Source organism: Pleurodeles waltl, chromosome 2_1 (assembly GCF_031143425.1).
Source record: "Pleurodeles waltl isolate 20211129_DDA chromosome 2_1, aPleWal1.hap1.20221129, whole genome shotgun sequence".
NCBI lineage: Eukaryota > Metazoa > Chordata > Amphibia > Caudata > Salamandridae > Pleurodeles > Pleurodeles waltl.
The window spans coordinates 193551977-193576056 of NC_090438.1; the positions used below are offsets into that span (position 1 = coordinate 193551977).

General features: G+C 44.2%; 1 protein-coding gene across 4 annotated transcripts in view; it reads left to right on the top strand.

Moving 5' to 3' along the window:
- The window catches only part of NRK (Nik related kinase), a 720008-nt gene that overhangs the window by 82101 nt on the left and 613827 nt on the right, over positions 1-24080 (top strand). For all 4 annotated transcript variants that reach the window (XM_069212387.1, XM_069212389.1, XM_069212388.1 and 1 more), the window contains exon 2: positions 22862-22927. In XM_069212387.1, the coding sequence (XP_069068488.1) occupies positions 22862-22927 (66 nt within the window). The remainder of the gene's footprint in view (positions 1-22861; positions 22928-24080) is intronic.

Below are 24080 nucleotides of genomic sequence, written 5' to 3' on the forward strand. Positions count from 1 at the left end.
CCACTCCACCCCTGGCCAACAGCAACAGGTCAGATAAAATAGGAGGCAGGAGGCAAAAAGATTGGGAATGACCCTGCATAAGCAAAAAAGTCCAACACCAGTTACTGATTTATTATGATTTATTAAAGTGATATGCGCAAGCAGAGGTGGGCTGACTGCATAGTTGTAGAACAGTAGGCATAAAGAATATAGGGGGTCATTCTGACCTTGGCGGACGGCGGAGGCCGTCCGCCAAGGTACCGCCGTCAGAACACCGCACCGCGGTCGAAAGACCGCGGCGGTGATTCTGACATTTGCCCTGGGCTGGCGGGCGGCCGCCAAAAGACCGCCCGCCAGCCCAGGGCAAATCAACCTTCCCACTAGGATGCCGGCTCAGAATTGAGCCGGCGGAGTGGGAAGGTGCGACGGGTGCAGTTGCACCCGTCGCGTATTTCAGTGTCTGCTGGGCAGACACTGAAATACTTTTTGGGGCCCTCTTACGGGGGCCCCTGCCGTGCCCATGCCATTGGCATGGGCACGGCAGGGGCCCCCAGGGGCCCCGCGGCACCCCCTACCGCCATCCTGTTCAGATGGCGGTAGGGGGTGTCAGAATCCCCATGGCGGCGGAGCGTGCTCCGCCGCCATGGAGGATTCGGACGGGCAGCGGAAAGTCGGCGGTACACCGCCGACTTTCCGTTTCTGGCCGCGGCTGAACCGCCGCGGTCAGAATGCCCAGCGGTGCACCGCCAGCCTGTTGGCGGTGCTACCGCCGACCTCCGCCATGGCGGTAATTACCGCCATGGTCAGAATGACCCCCATAATTTGCCATTCCACAAACATTGGTTTTGTTGTGCAAAATGTAAAAGTACTGTGCTTAGTGTTGCTTATTTATTGTTTTACAAGGGGTCATTATCATCTAATAAGTGCTTCTGTAATATTTTTTGCAGAAAAGGAAAATGGTAAGTAGCCACGCCAGGTCCTGTTCATGAGACCACAGGGCAGGCAGGAGCTACTGGACCATAGCCATGGGGATTAAGGCCTTTAACCACTGCTGTTGCAGAGCCTGCCTTACAAAGACTTGACTCTCAGTGGCAGCGAGGGTAGGCAGTCACAGTCTTTCATGGAGGTTAGTGTGGGGGCACTAAGGCTCAGTAATCACAGTAATTAACACCATGTCTCCAGCAGTGCAATAAAATCAATGTCCAGGCCAGGGCTTCTCACTGTGTAAAAGACAAATAATTTATTACACAGAAAGCATAGAATTCAACTACACATACAATACTGCAAGGATACCAGGGATATGGGTATGAGTCTTTATGCTTTATGGGGCCTTTATGGGCTAGCTTGGCTATCCCTTCACCTGTCCCTCATGGGTCCTCACATTCTGTGGGCTCCCACTCCTAGGTTCAGCGTTTGAGGTACTGCCTGTGGGTACAAATTGCTTTCTCCATCCATGTTTAGACTAGCACTCAGTGTCTCGGGCCTAGGTTTCTTTAGTCTCTCCCCTATTTTGTTGTAGCAGCGCCAGGCCGTGTTTAGCCTTCCCATGGCAGTGGTAACTCACAGGTAGATGGAATGTTCCAGACCTCACACAGCAGCTTTCAACATAGTATTTCCACCAGCACTTGAAGCAAAAATGACTCTCCAGAGCTGCACAAAACTGTACATTTGGCAGGCGAACTGCCACATAGGCAAAGGAGTGGGAATGATGACATACTTCTAGTGGTGTAGAATCCTATGCATTCTGCAGCGCACTTAGAAAGAGGAAAATATCTCTAAGGATTGTTTTGTGCAGTAAAGTGTCCCTTGCTGCACAAAAGCAATCCTGCCTCCAACACAGGCATCCTTGCACCATGATGCAAGGGTGCTTGCATTGGCACTAAGCAGCACATAGTGCGCCAGTGTAGGGAGAGAGCAGGAATGTATCATATCTTGGTAAATATGGCACATTCCTGTCCTCCCCATTTGGCACAGTGCAGAAAGTTGTCTTGTTACATTGTGCTGCTTCACATAACAATAAATCTGGCCCTCTGTGCTCCATTCAGAGTCGGATTGTAACATATTTCTGATCACCATGTTACATTCGGAAGACACCTTACAAATGGAATTGTATTCACCATAGGAATATTACAATAAACTAAATCCTGCTGATTAATTTTATAATCTGGATTGACCATTTCTATGGAAATTGCAGGGTATCCGGTACCACACAACTCTCAAATACTGCCTAGGTTTGTTTACATGGATACTTCTTTCCTTTGAACAATTTAGTATTCTTAAGTAGAACTCTTTCTCTGTCACTGGTTAACAAAACCATTATAAATCATGCGTCTAATTACTCTATTTTATGTTTCGATAGTGATGGTTTAGATGATGCATATATTTCCTTATGTATTTGATGCCAATAAATCACAACATAAATTTAAATTGGTGTTGCAGAACTGATGCAAATGCTTGGACAAGTTAGGCTTTTCACAAAGCTGTGCTTATGGCATTTGAACAGCAGGAGAAGACTCTGTGACAGCAGACAAGACAGCGTAAAACAGTCTGGTGTGTACATCCTAATAAACAGCACAGATGCAGGAGAGTGTGACTCACTGGCTTAGTGCTTTATAGACTGTGTATTTTGATCTAATGATCCAGTAAATACAAGATCAAATAGCCGGTCAGGTCTGTCTTGATGGGCACTTTACCCATTCGGTCCTGCAGAACTTTATGGTCTGAATGTGTTTTACACTCCCACCTCCAGGGAGGCACTGCTTGGGTATCAAATGTAAGGTGGGGAATCTGTAGATAGAAGTCTCTATCAGATTAACAATTTATTTACCTTCAGGAATGCCGTATCTGTTACAGACTCCCTCTTGCAGCTGATTCCTTGCCGACCCTCCCTACCTACCCACTCTGAAAACTGATTATGGTGTTAGGGTTACCCTTCTAAGGGCCTTAGACATGCACACCAGTCTGTCAGTGTTCATCATGGCTCTGCGTTTCTGATCTGGGGTTCTGGGGAGTCTGTGGCTAAATAAAGTCTCTACCAGATAAGGCATTACCAAAGATAACTTGTTCAATGGGTCACATTGGATACTTAGACCATCCTCTTACATCCAACCACCAAACATTTTTTCTGTAATTCTGCAACACATAACAATCATAGTAGACTATACCGCTTACTGGTATCCCATGACTTCAGCACTAGTATATAAAGTGCCCAATATAGTAACATATTTCCTTTCGACTATTCCCCACTGGTTGTGTCCTTCATAGACAATTGACGACAAGAGCAGCCATTCTCTTGGAGGTTAAACCCAGAATCCCTGACTGATGCAATCTTCCACTCAGAAGTTAAGGGGGCACTCAAATCTTACTTTGAGCATAACAAGAGTTCAACTGATGCAAGAACAATGGAGTGGGAGGTACTGAAAGCAGTGATGAGAGGATAGTTCCCTCTAGGATAGTATCAAATGTCGCCTTAGCCGAGAACTAACACATACAAGGAGACCATACAGACTCAGTTACAAGCTTGAGAGGGTGATGAACCTGCACCGATAGGGTGATTATTAACCAGGGACCATGAAATAGCCACTCTATGGGACACACTAGATAGCAAAACCCTCTTAAACTATCGTCAAAGGTTCCACACTGAGGGGCTAAATTAGGGCATCTGGTAGAATACCGACTGAAGATGAAGGTTCTGTCTCCCCTAATGCTTTCCCTGAAGGGGACTGATGGGACACAGGAAATGACACAGGCCTGTATAAATACGCTTCTGAGTCATTACTTGGCTCAGCCCTGTGCGAAACCACAGGAGGAGTGATGAAATCACATAGATCCCTTCCTGGAACAGCTTAATGCTTAGGTGATATCAGAGGAGGATAGAGTACAACTAGAGGTAGATATTACACAGGAGGAAATAGTTGCAGCCCTAAGCAGACTGGCTAGGAGAAAGGCACCAGGGGAAGATGTATTTCCAGCAAACTTTTATCAAACTTATTCTGACCTCCTGGTGGATAGACTCCAAAAGGTGTATCTGGAGGATTACCAAGTAGAGGTTGTTCCTGTCACCACAAAGGAAGCTGTGATTGTCATGGTAGCTGTTAGACTTTTCATCCTTGGCGTGGTGTCCATCTTCTTTTTGCCTCTGTTCCCCAGGTTGTTGATGTGTGCTGGACTCTGATTTTGCTGTTTTTGTTACTCTGGGCACTTTACTACTGCTAACCAGTGCTAAAGTGCAAGTGCCCCTTTACAAAATGTGTATGTAATTGGCTTATTCATGATTGGCATATCTGATTTATTAGTAAGTCCCTAGTACAGTGCACTAGCGGTGCCTAAGGCCTGTAGATCAAATGCTACTAGTGGGCCTGCAGCACTGGTTGTGCCACCCACATAAGTAGCTCTGAAATCATGTCTCAGACCTGCCATTGCAGTTTCTGTGGGTGCAGTTTTACCTGTAAATTCGACTTGCAAGTGTACCCACTTACCAGGCCTAAACCTTCCCTTTTCTTACATGTAAGGTACCCCTAAGGTAGGCCCTAGGTAGCCCCCAAGGGCAGGGTAGAGTGTAAGGTTAAGGTAGGACATATAGTAATGTGGTTTATAGGTCCTGACAGTGAAATATTGCTAAATTTGTTTTTCACTGTTGCAAGGCCTGTCCCTCTCATAGGTTAACATGGGGGCTACCTTTAAATCTGATTAAAGAGTAGATTCCCTTTGGGAGTGGAGTTTGAGGTCTCTGAGCTCACAATTTAAAAATACATTGTTTAGTAAAGTTGATTTTAAGATTGTGTGTTTGAAAATGCCACTTTTGGAAAGTGAGCATTTTCTTGCTTATACGATTTCTGTGACTCTGCCTGTTTGTGGATTCCCTGTCTGGGTCAGTTTGAGAGTTGGGCTGGTTGCACCTCACACTAGACAGTGACACAAAGGGAGCTGGGGTGTAGTCTTCATTTCCTGATGAGCCATCTGTGCTAGGAGGGAGAGGAGGATTTGTCACTCACACCTGAAAGGGCTGTGCCTGCCCTCACACAATGCAGTCTCCAACTCCCTGGTGAGTGTCTGGGTCCTGGCCTGGGCAAGGCAGGATTTCACATTAAAATGAGACTTTACTTTGAAGTAGGCCTACTTCAAATGAGAAATTGGGTATAAGAAGGGCACCCAAAACCACAGACTTTTTGAACACTTCTGGAAACAAGAGGAACCTCTGCCTGGAGAAGAGCTGAGGAGAAGTGGTGCCCTGCCTGTGACTGTGCTTTGTGGAGCTATCCTGCAGTTGCTGCTTCTGCCTGTGCAAGGGGGACAAAGACTGTACTTTGTGGTATATTCCTGCTTGAGAAGGACTCTCCAAGGGCTTGGACTAAGCTTTCCCCCTGTTCCGAAGTCTCAAGGCCATCAAAGACTTCCCTTACCAGCACCTGGACTCTCTACTGAGACTCCTGCCCTGACAAGTGGTGCGCTGTCCAGTCCCTGGGCCCTTGAAAGGAAAAGCTAGTGAAAATTCAAGGAAAACTACTTTGGACAACTCTGGACCGATGCTGCTGCTGAATCCAGTGACACTGCCTGCAACTGACTCCCTGACCTTCACTGGAACGCAACGACCTTCGCAGGCCTGACACCGCTGCAGCCCCACCGAAGTCCTCGACTCCGTGGAAGTCGCCGCACCACGAATTGTCCGACGCCACTCGAAGTGCGTAGATTCAATGTTTCGCACGTGACTCTGTGGCCAGCGCCGTTGGTGTCAGATTGTTGAGAACGACTCTGTGTTAACACCTCATCGAAGCATTTTGTGTTTCTAAGCGCTATTTGGGAATTTAATCTTTAAAAATTCATAACTTGACTTGTGTATTGTGGATTTTTGTCGTTCTGGTCTGGTTTTGTTTAGATAAATATTTCCTATTTTTCTAAACCTGTGTTGTGTCATTTCGTAGTGTTTTCATTAGGTTACTGTGTGTGTTGGTACAAATACTTTACACCTAACACTCTGAAGTTAAGCCTACTGCTCTGCCAAGCTACCAAAGGGGTAAGCAGGGGTTAGCTGAGGGTGATTCTCTTTTACCCTGACTAGAGTGAGGGTCCTTGCTTGGACAGGGGTTAACTTGACTGTCAGCCAAAGACCCCATTTCTAACAGTAGCCAAAGCAGATAAAGACTTTGAGGAACATACAGGCCTCTGTCAATGCTGAATGTAGATACAAAGGTGTTCTTCTAGGTGTTGGGTTGCAGACATTGGTGCGTGAGGACCAATGTGGCTTCATCCCCAGTTGCAACACCATGTTGAACACATCTTTCTCTACTGCTCTTCACCACCAGGATCTATTGGCTTTAGAGGGCATGGATCCAGCCTTTTTCTTAGTGGTGCTAGTAACCCCTCTCCCCAAGTTCTAGGTGGTCATTTCACTCACCCAACTGTCTTTGTCTTTTTGCTTTCGGTTGCTTTGCTCCTCACACAAACATTTTGATGCTGGTGCTTATGCCCTCAACTATGATGGATATTTTGCCCACCTTACTGTCCACACCACCAGCCTGCCTCCACCATTTGGTATTGGTCATTTCTACATCCCCCTGTGCTGCTGGTTGCCTCCTCTCCTTCTGGCAACTAGGGTACTCAGCTTGCGGCCAGGCACTTCACACTGCATCTGCAGTTGTTTTGGGTGATTGACGGCGAGTCACCCTGTTTCTTTGCTTCTGAGTTCTTTTGTCCATACCCATTCAGACACTTGGGTGAGAGTTGGCAGCTCCTAGAAAGTTCCCCTTGCATAGGCTTATTTGCCCCTCATTTGCAGTTCCCACAGTTCATTGCATGCACCTCAGAGCGAGCCTGAAAAACAAGCACTGAAAACACCCCCCTCCACAATGAGTGCCCCCCAACACTGTGTATTGAATGCAACCCAGCTGCAGCTTCAGTAAGACAATGTTTTGTGGTTAGTTTCAGCCTTGCAACAGATGGAAGCTGCCTTTAGTTTTCTTCTGCAATCATTCAGTCTATGGAAGGTCGTACAATGTGTGTGGTCAAAGGTTTACCCATTGTCATCTGGTGGAATAAACACTGCACCTAAGTGCAGAACTGTCTATTTTTAAATTACGTTTTGCGGATTTTATTTTATTTTTTTCAAATTCCAATTCTACCCCAATTGTTGAGGAAATAGCTGCATATATAGCTTGAAATAAGTAAGTTTTTTTTGGCTATAACTTTTAACACTTACACTCTTTCTCAGGGTCGCAGAGCTGGCACAAGGGCACATGTGGGTGGTGTGGCAGCACACCATAAAAGGCCAGCCAAACCCTCGACCAAGAGCACAGTATGGACCAGGTGCTCTCCACAATAAGGTGAAAGAATCTGGCTAGGTTGTACACATTCAGGGGTTGAGGGAGCATTAGCGAAGCGCTTTTTTTTATTCTTCTGGTGTGTGATAGAAATAAGGATTTTTAAAGGATCAAGACAACAGGAGCTATCATGAGAACTGGTTTGGAGTGACTTCCTTTTCAAGTTCCTCTTCATGCAGTTCAATAGACACAGACTTTGTGTGAAGTGATGCTCCTCACGGCAAGACACAAAGAGGTTTGAACTATCTGCACCTGGCTATCACAGCCACAAAGACAGTGATAAGGAAAGAGGGAAAAGGCAGTGATAAGGAAAGAGGGAAAAGGATGGTCTTACCTAAAGGTCCCATCTCACTCTGAACAACAGACTGCAGCTCCTTTCACCCTCACTATCTACCAAGTGGCAGTGCTACAGGAAGGACTTAATTGAATATCTATAGGTGCCTTTGTTTGCTTTGTCCTCACTTCACTGTTTAGGCCTCCTCACTCCTGCATCTCAATACACCTCCACTGTCTGGGATAAAACAACTTCACCCCCAACTTGTGCACAGAAACAGGCTGGGACATCCAAAATGGAGCCTACATGCATTCATCACTCTGCTTTGCTGATACATATAATAATGCATATACTACAATAGTCACACAAACATTCACAGCAGGGACTTGAATTGGATTATATGACAATATAGGGAATACATTTGATTGAGTCTTGGCAAGACACTCTCAGACAATGTCAAATAACTAATAACTAATTTTTCGTGAATTTATCTAAAACCAATTTACAGAATAGTGAGGGAAAATCTCAAAGTAAAACTGTTTCATTTTTGCTCCAACTCCCCTTGTGTACAGTAGTTTACATACCCTTTACTAAGGTTGGTGATACTCCATGTTAGAAATGGGGTTTCTGGTTGGCTAGGGTATGCACCTCAGCCAGGCAGAACCTACCCACTCTAGTCAGGGGTAGGGAGTTACACGTCCAAGATAACCCCTGCTCACCCCCTTGGTAGCTTTGCACGAGCAGTCAGGCCTATCCCAGAGGCAATGTGTAAAGCGTTTGCACAACACACAACACACGTGACGCAAAATGTACACCACAAAGTAAACACAACACTGAGCTATGTAAAAATAATCTGTATTGCACCAAACATAATTAGACCAACCTTACACATAAGTAATACCCTGCTACCTTAGCAGTTGTCAGAATGTTACACAAGTTACTAATATTCTGCAAGAATATGCAGTTGTCACATTAGAACACGTAAGTACTCAGAATTCTGCAACATAAGCAGTAGTCAGGAATTATAGTAAAAGAGATATGCACTTGTCATGAACAATTCCTAAATACCCATAAAAGGAACATTAGAGAATATCTCCCAAGTCATATAAATACATATCAGCTAGACATGCCCATAAAAGAAACATTAGCACATACATGTAGGAACAGTAAACAGGTAGGAAATAGAAAACATCCACAAGTCTTTATTAGGCTCCTAGAGCCTAGATTTCCCTAAAAAGTACCTGTTTCCAGTTGAAGAGGCACTTCCAGTGCCTAAAAGATGAACAGTGGGGTCCCCGGCACTCCTGTGCGCAAGACGGGGACCACGCAGCACTTTTGGTGGAGAGAGGGGCAGTCAGCACCCTCTCCTCGTGAACGTGCCCCTCCGGGGGCCTACATTCTTGGTGGGGGGCCTGCCTCGGCCACCTCACACCCTGTCCGTGGGGTGGGGGCTGGGCGTGGCCCAGCGATAATTACTTGGGCAAAAGGCGGGAAGGGATCTTCGTCGAGGTCTCCCTTCCTGATTGCATCAGAAGGACAAATTGCTCCTTGCGCAGCGACCAGGGAAGGGGGGCACTCCCCGCATCTTCCCCGAGTCCTGCTTGGTGTGGAAGAAAACTCGGACCCCTCCGGGGGCCCGAGGGAAACACTCGCCCGCACCCGATGTGGTGCGTGAGTGAGGGAAGCTGCTCCTGAGCCGCCGGGAGGCTTCCTGCAGGACCGAAGGCGGCTGGTGCCCCGGGGGCGCTCCCAGAAGCGGGAGGTGCCTCGGGCGCCAAGAAGAGCATGCTTACTCCAGATTCTTTGTTTGTGTGCCCCGGGGGCACTAAGATGAGGGCGGACCTCGCGCTAAGGGAAACTCCCAAAAGCCCGGCTGCTACGGTGATCAGGGGGAGGAAATCAAGTGCTTTTCAAAGCGCTAAAGCAAGTTTTGAGACCGGGGCTGTGGTGGTGTCCTTGGACAGAAGTAAAGCGCTTTTCAGAGTGCTTAGGGCAAAGCTAAAGCCCGGGCTGCGGCAGTGATCTCTCTGCAGTAGGTCCAGTAAGAGCGCGGTTCCCAAGTGCTACAGACCCAGCTGTGGAGATCATGGCAGGGGTCAGGGGCCACAGCACCCTGCCCCTGGGAACAATACAGTCAAGAAAAAGCACAGGGCTGGTGGGTGCAGCTACAGGCCAGCACAAGGGGTGCAGATGGTGGCAGTTCCTTCTAGTGACCAGGCAGGTCACAGGTCAGCACAGCAGCAGCAGTCCAAGGTGGTTTCCTGGTGAGCCCATTCATCAGCGTTCTGTGCCCAGTTTCAGTTCCAAGAGTGTTCAAATTGTGGGGAAAATTCCCCTGTACTTATATTAGGGTTACAGTGGTTTCCAGTGGTAGGGAGAGGAGGTTCCAGCCAGTTACAACTGGTTCTGGGAGTGCCCCCTCTCTCCTTTCAGCACAGGCTCCAAACATCAGTGGGGGTTAACGACCCTATTGTGTGAGGCCAGGGCACAGTCTTTACAAATGCAGGTGTGCCCCGCCTCTCCCTTCTCTCAATCCAGGAAGGCTTTACAATATGTAGATGCACCTCTGTGTCACCTCCCCCCTCCCTGTGTTCAGGCTGTCTGAGAAGTATGCACAAAGCCCAACTGTCAGTCTGCCCAGACGAGGATTGGAGACAAGCTGCAAAACCCCAAAGTCATAAGCACAGATAAATGCACACTTTCTAGAAGTGGCATTTCTGTGATAGTAATAAAAAATACAGCTACACCAGTAAGCAGCATTTCTCACCACTATCACAACCATACCAAACATGCCTACGCCACCCCTCATAAATCAGACAATACCCCTTACACATAAGGCAGGGCATTTCCAATGCAATCCTATGAGGAGGCAGCACTCACAGCAGTGAGACACCAAGTTAGGCTGTTACCAGGACAGGCCACGCAACATGGCACATGTCCTGCCTTCTACATACATGGCACCCTGCCCAAAGGGCTAGCTAGGGCGTACCTTAGGGATGACTCACATGTAGTAAAAGGGGAGTTCTGGGCCTGGCAAGTAAATTTAGATGCCAGGTCCCTGTGGCAGGAAACTGTGCACACAGGCCCTGCACTAGCAGGCCTTAGGTTTGACAGGCTACTTCAGTGGGTGGCGCAAGCAGCGCTGCAGGCCCACTAGTAGCATTTAATTTACAGGCCCTGGGTATAGGGATACCACTTTACAAGGGATTTATAGGTAAATTAAATATGCCAATCAGGTATAATCCAATCATACCAAATTTGTAATAGAGAGCACATGCACTTTAGCACTGGTTAGCAGTGAAAAAGTGCTCAGAGTCACAACGTCAGCCAACAAAGGTCAGAAAAATAAGAAGGCAAAAAGCAAAAAGTCTGGGGAATGACCCTGTAAAAGGGCCAGGTCCAACACTCCATACTATGTGTAAAAAGGGATTTCTGGGCCTGGGATACAAGAGGCTACGGCTTTTAGGGTGCAATGATGTACACACTTGGAATCACAAGTTTAAGCTGTATGCCCCGGATATGGAGCACTATGTATAACATTGTTTCTTTTTACAGCTTACATTCTCCTACTGCTTGCTAACTCAGAAAGCTTTCTTCCACAATACTCCTAAATTATGCATGGAACATTGATCTTAACTTAGTCCTGTTTGACTCCTCTCCTTTCTTCAATGACCCTATTCTTACCTTCCATTCTTGGTATACCTTCTATTTCTGAGAATAGCCTCCTCTCATGCCTGTCTGCCTCATTTTTTCTTACTGAAAGTTCTGCAATTGGATGATACCTCATTTCACAGATCACAACCTTTCCTCTTTAAAACCCCACCCTGTAATCTAACATTACCTAATCTCCACCAGCCTATCTATATCAACAATGATTCCCTTGAACGCATAAAGCCCCCACTAATTATCACACCTACCCGGTATTAATATTGTAAAGTAACTGGAGTAAATGCATGCAATTTTTCTGGAGAGCACACGATTAATCGCAACAACAAACAATGCCACTAGATTTAACGCTACCCCTCAACACTACCCCTCATGCCTCATCATATATGTTTATATACACAAACCTATAGCAGAGCTTTTAATGTGTTATACATACTGTTTCAGTACATTGTTGTTTTGTGAGCATAGAGGTTATGTGGGGAAGAGTCTCCTCTTCACTAGTCATCTGAATTCTAAAAGCTGAATTGTTGTCAGTGGATCTATGTTTGTGGGTAATGAATTCTATAGTTTGGCAGTTTGAACAGAGAAAGATTTTCCGCCATTTGTTTTTCTTGTATGTAGGAATTTTGAGGCTCGAAGCAATTCTCAAGAGTAGCTTCCTTTGTTGTATGTATTTGGTAATTTTCTTCCTGATGAAGAGCTCTCCTTTGCTATGTATTGCTTTGTGAGAGATACGAAGCAGCTTGAAGGTGGATCTTCTAGCAAATGGTTACCAGTGTACGGCCCTCAAGGCAGGGGACATGTTTGCTTGTGGCTTTATATTTTGGAGTAATCTCACAGCAGCATTTTAAATTGTCTGTAATCTTCTAATAGTTTATAAAGGAGAGCCATGGCATGGACATTAGCATAATTCAGTTTTGATAGGACAAGAGATGGCAGTTTGAGCCCTGTGGGGGAATCCTAGGTGCGAGAAGGTGTGTTGTAGCATTTTCATTGTATGAAAGCTTTATTTGGCTACTTATGCCCCTGGGCATTCATTGACAGCTCGGTGGCCACGGTAATTCTGAGGATTCTTACTGCCGTAGAAAACTTTGGTGATCGTCCCGTCGTCCAGGCAGGCATAGAAAGGGTCATACATTTTTCAGTCACCATAGATGAGTATTTCAGGTTTGCAAGCATTCAATTTAAGGTGGCTTCATTTCATCAATTGGTCAACAGCCCATTTTCAAACATAAGATTTCAGATGTCTTAATGCCCTCTAGGCTTTCCAATTTCAGAAGTATCTGCATTTCATCTGGATAGTTGTAGCAGATGAATGCAAAAACTTCAATCAAATACAGTAATGGTTCTATGTTGATGTTGGAAAGCATCGGTGAGATGACTGAGCCTTGAGGGACTCCTGCTTTAATGGCGTATGGTTTAGAAGAGAATAGAGCGTTTTGGATAATATGTGCTATTGTGCAGGTGCAATGAGATCCATGTGAGAGCTTTGCCCTCTATGCCGGCTTCCTCAAGTGTTTAGATTAGAGTTCATTATCCACTGTGTCAAAGGCAACTGAAATATTCAAAAGAAGATGGGCAGCAACTATGTTCTGCTCTACTATGTTTTTAAGGTCATCACAAATTCTGATTAAAGCTGATTCTGTGTGCCTTCCTGGATGGAATCCAGTTTGGAAGGTGGAAAGAATAGAATTACATTGAATAAAGTCTAACATTTGGATGAAGGCTGCTCTTTCTATAGGTTTGCTCAGCAGTGGTCAGTTTGATATGGGTCTGTAGTTGTCAAAGTCTTGATTGCCCCAGTTACATTTTTAAATAAAGAATAAATAATGTTTTGTTTTTAATTCTTCTGGGAAAACGGTCATTAAGAAGTTGTTGATGAGTGCTCAGACTGGGATGGCTGCTGAAGTTGTTAAAATAATGATTTTGAAGATTTGAGGTGGAGAAGGGTCAGAGGGGCAGCCAGCTGGTTTGCTTGGTATGACAAGATCCAGAGGTTCAGTCAGTGATAGTGCTTTAAAGTAGCTTATAGACCGTGTTTGCCTTACACTGGAGGGGTTTGTTGCAAATGTATTGGTGATGTTGTTTTTTGTTTAAGTAAGAATCCAACATGCTTGCCTTAGATGTGTAATGATGATTGGCAAGTTTATCATTAAAATCTCGAGAAATGAGTTTGGTAGCTTCTGTCCATTTTGACTTGCGAAATTCTGTGGGTATGTTATAAAATTCCTTATTGGCACACTTTACATTGTAGATTCAGCTGGAATCAATGATATATATATATATATATATATATATATATATATATCAGACAGAAAAAAGAGACGCAGCTGCTTCTTCATTCGCAACAGCAGCCCAAGCATGGGTCCGGCAACTCACATAATGTCAGCACACAGTATCCAATAAAATAGATACGCTTGGACACAGTAAGGGTTGCTTACAAGTGCTTTACTTAAGTCTTCTCCCTAGCGTGTTTCGGTCCAGCTGGGCCTTGATCATGGGTAAAGTAATAGTGCGCCCACCCCACCATAAATAAGTGAACAACATGAAAGAAGCACACGCACAGACTAGTTCATGAACATCGAGGATGGACAAAATACATACATCATTTGTAAATAGATTCAAAAGCAGATGCCTTCTTAGCATATTCACACATATTTCAGTACTTATGGTGATAATGAAATCATGTCATTCAATTTCTGAGCTACAATTTGTTTTCTTATACATAATGACATTACTGTAAAGATTATTCCACAGAATTCCTCTTCTTTTTCACAGACTTCCTTTCTTGTAGATAAGCAGTCATAACACCTTCAGCAGTTATCAGACACAGCCTTCCTGATCTCCACCTAGACTCTTTCTCCCCACCATTCCATTCCTGACTTCAGCCTCCCGCATCATCACATTCTGGATTCCATGAAGGAGATGCTTCCCAAGGTACAATGAATAGTAACATCTCCACACAATTACTCAACCTAAACGCTTAGTATATTGCAATAACATAACCATTGCTCTAATCCGCACATATACAGCTGTAATTATTCAAAACCAAGTGGCATCCGGAATTATCACCACATATTTTAATACTCTCAGTGGTATTGAGATCATGCCACTGCCACCCTCAAAATTGTCCCACCAATGCTGAGTCTCAATGGTTAGTATTTCAACGGTTAGTGTGTTACATATAACGAAAACATAGATGCAATCCGTGCACATGCCATAACACTTTACGCTTTGCACACTGTTGTTAGCCATATTACCAGGCACATAATTGTGCAACCTCTAATCACCTGGATACCCATCATCCAGTTATATATGATGATTATTTGCCAATGTGGCTCATCAATACAACAAAGACCACTAAAATCAGTACTGGAATGTGCACACCCATCTTGCTTCTGAAAAACAATCATGGTTCATAACAATAAAACAAAACCATACCACAATGAGTATCTTGATTACGTTAACAAACATGCCCCATCTCCTTGTAGAGACCTGTGAAACAAAATAAACAAAAACAAATAAACATTCGAAACTGCTAAAAACACTGTTCAAATCTGTACACACCTAATCATTCTAAGTTAAACGGAAACATTAAGAGCTGCAAACTGCTACAGATGGGATGCCAATCCCTCATCAGAGTTTAACCCTCAATGGGCTACTGTATCGAAGTCTAGGATGTACGTAGACTCCAATTTCCTAAGGGAGCACTCTCTATCACCACCCCGTGCACTGGGAAAGATGGCATCAATCACAAAAAATATCAAGCACTCAGTATTGCTAGAATGTGCATTAGAAAAGTGCTGTGCCACAAGGCATTGAGAGTTATTGTACTTTATGGCCCTTAGTTGCTCCAAAATCAGCTTTTTTCGCTTTGTGCACAGTACTCCCCACATACATCAAAATGCATGGGCATACAAGATAATATACACAAAACTCTGTTACAAGTTGTCAATTTGCGAATTGAAAACCCTCTCGTAGTATTAGGGATCACGAACTCCATTCTGTTATTACTTGTTTTGCAAGCTTTGCATTTGCCGCAACAGTAGAAGCCCACATTTCAATGTTTACGGATTTCAGTCACAATATATTTCTTGCTGAGTACATCCCTTATGATTGGCTTCTCCTGAAGGCAACCTGTGGAGCTGCATCAAGATGTCTCCTAAGAGTATCATAGTGTGTAAAACATGCCAATAATTCTTGAAGATATTTGTGACCTTCCTAGCTTGTGCAGAATATGTAGTTATAAAGCTAACTCCTCCATCACCATTCTCAAGATTAGATTTTTCAGATTTTTCAGATTTTTGCCCATATAACAGGCTCTGTCGGGAGGCTAAGTCAAACCTGTCACTTGCATTCCTAATAACTTCTTTTGGATACCTCTATCTTCAAATCTTTGAATCCTAATTTCGTTTTCACAGATAAATGCTCCTGTTGTACTGCAGTTTCTCTTAGATCTCAATAGCTTGTCATACAGGATGCTAAATACCAAGTTTGCAGGATGGGCACTGTTGGCATATAAGATGCTATTGCCCATACTAGGTTTCCTGAAAATCCTGGTTTCTATCTTCTTCTCCATCACCTCAACTTCAGTATCCAAAAACTCAACTTTATTCTGGCTGCTCTGTCACCTGAATTGTGGATTCAAGTAGCTGTCATTCAATTTCTCCACAAACCCCTTAGTCAATCTCATGCCCCCTTTCAAAATGAAATCTATATCATCAATAAAGCGGATCCACAGAATCACATGTTCAGAAAACTCTTCAAAATTACTGCGCACCTGCTCCTCCCACCAGCCCACAAACAAATTTGCGTAGCTGGTACGAAGCAAGTTCCCATCGCCGTTTCTTGTTTTAGTCTAAATATTAGATCATCAAAGATGAAAATATTGTTGTTCAGACAGAACCAGATCATATCACTGATCATCTCCGAATTTAGGAGATATAAAAGTGATCTGGCCCTTAAAAAGTGTTATTGCATCCTTGTGTAGCTTAGGTAGCAAATACAAGATGGCAGTCCTATGTTTCTCTGTTTTATAGGAAAAGGGTATTCCTCCCATTCAATCAAAGCTTTAGCCCTCCAATCAGTTAGCATCTCAAAATAAATTGGATCAGTTTTCTTGCATACAATTTTACTGGACACCTCGTAGCAAGAGTTATCCTCCAATTGGCGCCTGCCCTCCTTCAAAGATTTCTCTTTAGACATTATCACCGCATTGCCACCCTTGTCAGACTGGCGAACAACTATAATGGGATCAGATTTCAAAGTCATCAATGTTTTGGATTGTGAAGATGTCAAATTCTTTTTTACATAACTCATGCGATTAAACCTTTATTCAAATCACCGATCACACCTCTTTCAAACACATTGATGGCTTCAGATTGAATCATAGATAGAAACACTGATTTGGGCTTGAAGTTGCAAGGGCAATTCAAGCCCAAAACTGACAGATTCAGGAAGGGATCCTCACGGCAGGAAGAGGGATCAATCAATGCAGACAGTTCATGTAGTAAATCAATTTAATTGCCAGTAAGGTTTGTAGTACTACGTTTATCACTCAGCATGGAACCTGTTGTTATTCTAGTTCCAAACCATTTCTTTAACTTCAACTTTCTTATGAAGTGAAACAAATTGACCCTGCTCTGTACGTAATTTAAGTCAGTATTCGGGCAAAAGGATAAGCCTAGTGATAGTAGTTCTATTTCTTTATCAGTAAGAGTACGATCTGACAGATTTACCATGTTCATCATACTTGCACTTTTGTCACCATTCCCAAGGAGGTCTTGTTTTCTTCTCCTGTGTCCTTTCTGTTTCTGCCTTTTCCTGTTCCTCTGCCTCTTCATCTTCCGCTTGAATAGTTCTTTTCCACAGTTTATATGGACCTGATCCAGTTTATAAAATGGGGCTGTTTAAAAAAATTCTGACGTACAGATCTCATGTCATTGCATGTTGTTGTAGCTTCAGAAGCATTAGAGGCATTGCTATCTGATAGCTCATGGTCAAATACCCCTGAGAGACCTTTGTCCCCAATTAGAACATCACCTTGCAAATCGTCACCATATAAGTGGTCATATTTTCTGTGGAAAGTCAAAATCCACCCAGACTGATAATCATTGTAGTCCCTAATAAACTGACTTTGTTTTTGGCTGTAACTTCAGACTCCATCTGATCTAATTGTGTCTCCATTTTTGTTAAAAAATAATCAAAGCGTTCTTTATGCACTTCTTCAAGTGATTTTACTCTATCCTTAACTGCATATTCTACCAGAATTTTCATCATATTAATGGAGCTTGTGTTTGAGTTCTCCGCCCATTCCTCCAACATCTCTGGTCAGGGTTATCATACGTGGGAATGGTAAAAATCTGCCAATCTCTGGGTACACGATTCACTTCAATATACTTCCCTAGGGATTCCATTTCACACCATTTTGCTAGTTCTTTTTTGCTTACTCTTTCCAGTCTGTCAAATTTGGCTTCTACAGTTAAACCATCATGGGTCTAGCTTCAATGGAATTAGAAGCCAAAGTTGTAACTAGAACTTACCATACAGCATATCCAATAAATGCACACCAACCCATTACTGCCACCCCACCCTATTGAGGTCAAAAGTCACCGTCTTTGCTGTGGGGCAGCTCCGTGACTGCTGAATTGATATCTTGTGACTTTGCCAAACACCACTTCACTTACCACATACCATAGTACCGGCGCTCGGGTCCTCCAACTCGGGTGTCTTCCTGATAATGCAGAGCTCAGCGGAACCTGACGTACACTCTTCCCAACCAAGGAGCGGGGATCACTGCTCTGGGGACTGGAGATCAAATGGTCACAAATAGAATGTTCATACAAAAGGAAATGTTGTATCTGACGCACTCTTCGTAACTACCAAATGTAAATGTTCACCACATCAGCATGCTTGTCACTCCCTGCATGAAACGTCTCTCAGTCGAAATTTCCGTGTTCTCCCATTCCTCCCATCATCAGCCGGCTCAGGAGGCTTAAACATAAATGACAGACACAAAAAAGGGAAACGAAATGACATGATTTCAATATCACCATAAGTACTGAGATATGTGTGAATATGCTAGGATGCCACCGGTTTTTGTATCTATTTACAAATGATGTATGTATTTTGTCCATCTTTGATGTTCATGAACGTGTATGTGCGTGTCCTTCTTTCATGTTGCTCACTTATTTAATGTGGGGTGGGCGCACTGTTACTTTACCTGTGATCAAGGCCCAGCTGGGCCGAAATGCATTGGGGAGAAGCCTTTAGTAAAGCACTGGTAAGCAACCCTTACTGTGTCGAAGCGTATCTATTTTATTGGGTACTGTGTGCGGACACATATATATATATAAATATATTAATATATTCACTTTCACTGTTTACAGGGACGTTACAGTTAGACTCACATCTTAAATGTACAAAACCATAGCGAGTCACCAGTTATAGACAGAGTTAACTCAAGTAACTATAACTCATGCCCTAAGGTGACTATAACTCGCGCCTCTGCCATTCACAGTTTTTTCATCAAAAATTTTACTACAAATATGACATTGATATTATCAATGATTTTATCAAAAATGTCATGAGTGCTGTAATTTGTTTGGAAATTACCAGTGTATGGCGAGGGCGCGAGCGATAGTTACTTTAGGGAACTATAAAAAAAATTCCTAGCTTTAATGTCCCTGTTACCTTTGTTTTTTCTCAGTGTATTTCTATGTTTTTTTTTAACATATACTCATTTTCATTACTATACGTTAATCCTTTGACTGTGTGTTGCAGCGGTTGGCTCTATAGGCACCCAACCTTGCCTGTGCACAGTATGGATTGCCTGCAAGGGCTGGTCTGCAGTCATTCACTGCGGCCAGCCCCACTAACCACCCAACCCCAGCTGTGCATCCTGAGGATGAGAGTGGCTGTGACAGTGTCTGGCTGGGTGTGAGAGTGCGTACAACAGTGTATTAGTGAGTGTGTCCGTGTGTGTGTGTTGGTCTGTGAGTGGGTGCATGAGGGTTTCAGTAAGTCTGTGAGTGGGTGTGTGAGAGTGTGAGTATGTCTGTGAGTAGGTGCATGACTGTCTGTCTGGGTGTGAGAGTGGGTGAATCAGTTTCCTGTCTGGGTGTGAGAGTGGGTGCATCAGTGTCTTAGTGGGTGCGTCAGTGTCTGCGTGGGTCTGTGAGTGGGTGCATGAGGGTGTCAGTGGGTCTGTGAGTGGGTGTGTGAGTCTGGGTGGGTCTGTGAGTGGGTGCATGAATGTCTGAGTGGGTCTGTAACTGGGTGCATGAGGGTCTGACTGGGGCTGTGAGTGGGTGCACAAGGGTCTCAGTGGGTCTGTGAGTGGGTGTGTGAGTGTCTGAGTGGGTTTGCCAGTGCATGTGTAAGTGTCTCAGTGGTGTATGAGTGGCAGAAAGAGATTGAGAGAGAAAGAGAGTGAGAGAGACAGAGACATTTTTAGACTTTTATGTATGATATACTTAGAATGACATATTTTGTGTAATTTAAAAATGAAAATGTATTTTTTATTTAAAAAAGAATAAAATCACCTTTTATTTTTCATTTAAACTTTTGTAATCTAAAAAAAGAGAGAGAGAAACAAGTTCAGCTGGACTCAAACCCTCAGTGCTCAGTGTGAAAGCCCTTGACCTTCACACGGGGATATTGTTTTTTCACTTTCCAGTCTGTTTCTTTATCCCGTTAGGGGCTATCCAGGACTGAGGGGGAGGCCTTGAGGGCTCCCCTGTGGTCCCTATGTGTATTTTTTTATTTTATTTTATTTCAAAACAAACCCTTTACAGGCTATCTGTGACTGCAGGGGAAGCCACAAAGACCCCCCCAAGATCCCATTGTCTCAGCAACCACTGTGATGCTTTAAGTAGCAACTCCATGTTTGCTGAATCATGTGTTCCCTTCACACGTGCAGTAGACAGAGAAGAAAGCTTCAGTTTTTGACTGCAGGACCTGCTTTACAGGTCCCACTGTCAAAAACTGAAGTGTTCACTGTGGCTTGGCTGCACCTGCAGAGCAGCAGCCATGCCACAGCTAACAGCTATGTTCCGGGAGTGGGCACCCTGGGACATAGCAGGAGGCAGCCCCAGGGCCCTCAGTGGCTCCTCGAGGAGCTCTGCAATGTGTGCATTACCCCAGGGAGATGGTGGTCCCCGGGGCTAGCGAGGGTCTGAAACTGATCCTCTTTACGTTATTGAGTATGTGCTCCTGGGGGTGGTGGTCCCTGGGGCGTGAAGGGGCCTCATGGCCCCCCTGTTCATAATTCATTGTAGCCCCAGGAGGTGGTGCTCCCTGGGGCTGTGATACAAAAAACATTTTGCCCCAGGAGGTGGTGGTCCTTGGGCGTGGGGGGGCACATGCCCCCACTAATAATTCATGAATCCCCAGGGAGGTGATGGACCCCAGGGCTGTGGGGGAGGCCATTGTGCCACCCCCACTTATTAAGAGCATTTTTGCCCCCGGTGTGGTAGACCTTGGGCATGGGGGGCCACACAGCTCCCATGCTCATATTTTACAATTTACTCCGGGGAGGTGGTGGTCTCCACGGCTGTGCCACCCCCCCTATTTAAAAGAAAAAAGTGCTTCCGGGACCTGGTCCACCTGGGGGTTTAGTTAAAAACAAGCACAGGAGCCCACACTTACAGTGGATTTGCGACTCCATCGATATTCTGTGGTAAAAAAAATAAAAATGCTTTTTAGCCCTGGGAGTGGGTCCCTTTGGGACCCCAGCACTAGGGCTAAGTGTCCAGGGTGTCAGTACCCTGCCCACTTTTGTAGTTTTTATTATTTTTTAATGGGCCTTGGCAAAAGCCGAATCCCAAGATTGGTTGCCAACACTTCCTGGTCTGTATGATTGACAACCAGTCAAATCTCAGCACTAGATCGGGAAGGGTTGCAAATCCTTTGTGTCCCTATTTATACAAATTAGATTTCCTTACATTTCTCAAAAACTACTGAACGGATTTTCACCAAATAACAAATAAGTCTCTTTCTGGCCCAAGAGCTACCTTTCTGCCAAATTTGGTGTAATTTTGTCCATTGTTTTTTGCGCTATTGCTGTTCAATTGTTCCTATGGGAATTAACATTGGAAAGGCTCTGAATTTTACTCCCTCTTTATCTCGGCAGTACTTGACCGATTGACCTGAAACTTTCCATGCCGCCGCTCACATGACTGTTGAATTGTTTTGCTAAATTTTGTGAAGATTCGTCAAGCTGCGTCAATGATATAAGCAAGCAAAAATCTGCTTTTTCCATAGAAACTAGGTCCTAACTATAACTACCTAGTGGTGACCACCACTAGGTAATAGATAGATAGATAGATAGATAGATAGATAGATAGATAGATAGATAGATAGATAGATAGATAGATAGATAGATAGATAGATAGATAGATAGATAGATAGATGATAGATATTCTGAAGGATGACTTATATATTCTGTTAGTTCAGAATTTATTGTGGCTAGATCTGTGTGGGAGATAAGCAGGTTTTCTAGCTCCTCCAAATTTATTGTGTAAGACATGCCTTAAAACACTGCCAGTGGCATTATGGTGACCAGATCACCAGAAAGTGGTTTCTAACTGATATGCTAACTCATGCTCTGCTATTGAAACTCAGCAGTTGCCCCAGTTCTAACATAATGAGGCAGGATACAGAGAATGAGACTCTCTGGGAATTTGCCCTTTTTTTCAGGATTCTGTATGTTAATTCCCTCTCAGTGAGGCTCTTGCTTGTATTTCTGAGAAATGTATAAGGGATTAAGTAACACCTGCCACACATTTTAAGGATAATGCAAGTGATCTGTGAGTTCCATGACCACATAGAGAAACGTGTCCGAAAACCTAGTTCCTTTATCAGGTATCAGGTCATGGAACTCCAAGATGACTTGCAATGTCCTTATAATGTATGACATGGGTGCTTTATTCCTTGTAATATTTGGCCACTACATAACCCTTCCCACAAATGATTTTCAGCCCTGGTTTGGTGCTCTTTCATATAAAAAAGATAGAATCTTTGAAAACAGGAAGAACAAAATGATAATCTCTAGTGGAAAATTGAACACACCAAAAAGCAGTTAGATTTGTGTTGCAAATAGGCATTAGAACCAGTTTAATAAAAGTGAGATTTCAAAAAGGCTGTACCTCAGAATGCATAGAAACATGTAGAGGAATTTTGTCTTTCCTATAATTGTAAAAAATAAATACGTCACCATAAAAATAACTTCTTTCAACTTTTCATTGTTTATCTAGGAAAACAGAGCAGAAGAAGGAAAAACAATGTTTTGTTTGCATTTTTTAAGTGCAGCTTTTATTATCCACTGTGGCCTGCCTTTTGTCTCAGCTGCTGCTTCTGCCAGTGGGCATTGTCATACCAGAACTCAACTGTAATAAGTTGTTACAGTTGAGCGGCCTCATCATTTCTTTATTACAATGACTAAGTGTGCGACAAGTTGTCTGTAACAAGAAAATGAGAGACTAGCTTTTATACAGGGATGGCAGTCTCCTATGTATTCTATTTCTATGGCATCTATGAATCTAAGAATTTACTTTCTAGAATCGTTGCTAAAAATGAACCTCATTTGCAGAATGCTTCTACTTCAAGTGCATATTTTACCTTTCAGGACCCAGCAGGAATATTTGAGCTGGTGGAAGTGGTCGGAAATGGGACATATGGACAAGTCTATAAGGTACGACATCAATAAAAACTAAGCACCAGGTGTCTCTTTAACATTCATATTGTGCTATGAACACAGATATCCAAACCAATTGTTTTGAATAAGCCTAAAAGCACATAGGGGCATATTTATACTCCGTTTGCGCCGAATTTGCGTCGTTTTTTTCGACGCAAATTCGACGCAAAACTAACTCCATATTTATACTTTGGCGTTAGACGCGTCTAGCGCCAAAGTTCATGGAGTTAGCGTCATTTTTTGGCGTGAACACCTTCCTTGCGTTAATGAGATGCAAGGTAGGCGTTCCCGTCTAAAAAAATGACTCCCAGGCATGTGCGTGGTATTTATACTCCCGGGCAAAAATGACGCCCGGGAGTGGGCGGGGCAAAAAACCCCGCATTTGCGCCTGAATTTAACGCCTGGGTCAGGGCAGGTGTTAAGGGACCTGTGGGCTCAGAATGAGCCCAGAGCTGCCCTCCCCTGCCCCCAGGGACACCCCCTGCCACCCTTGCCCACCCCAGGAGGACACCCAAGGATGGAGGGACCCACCCCAGGCACATTAAGGTAAGTTCAGGTAAGTATTTTTTTTTTTTTTTTTGTGGCATAGGGGGGCCTGATTTGTGCCCCCCTACATGCCACTGTGCCCAATGACCATGCCCAGGGGACATAAGTCCCCTGGGCATGGCCATTGGGCAAGGGGGCATGACTCCTGTCTTTGCTAAGACAGGAGTCATGTTAATGGGGGTTGGGCGTCGTAAAAAAATGGCACAAATCAGGTTGAGGCGATTTTTTTGACTCAACCTGACTTGCCCCATTTTGAGACGCCCATACGCCATTTTCCCCTACGCCGGCGCTGCCTGGTGTACGTGTTTTTTTTTCACGCACACCAGGCAGCGCCGGTCGGCTAACGCCGGCTAACGCCATTCTATAAATACGTCGCCCGCATGGCGCTTCAGAATGGCGTTAGCCGGCGCTACTTTTTTTGACGCTAAACTGCGTTAGCGCAGTTTAGCGTCAAAAAGTATAAATACGGGCCTTAGGGGCATATTTATACTCCGTTTGCGCCGAATTTGCGTCATTTTTTTCGACGCAAATTAGACGCAAAACTAACTCCATATTTATACTTTTGCGTTAGACGCGTCTAGCGTCAAAGTTCATGGAGTTAGCG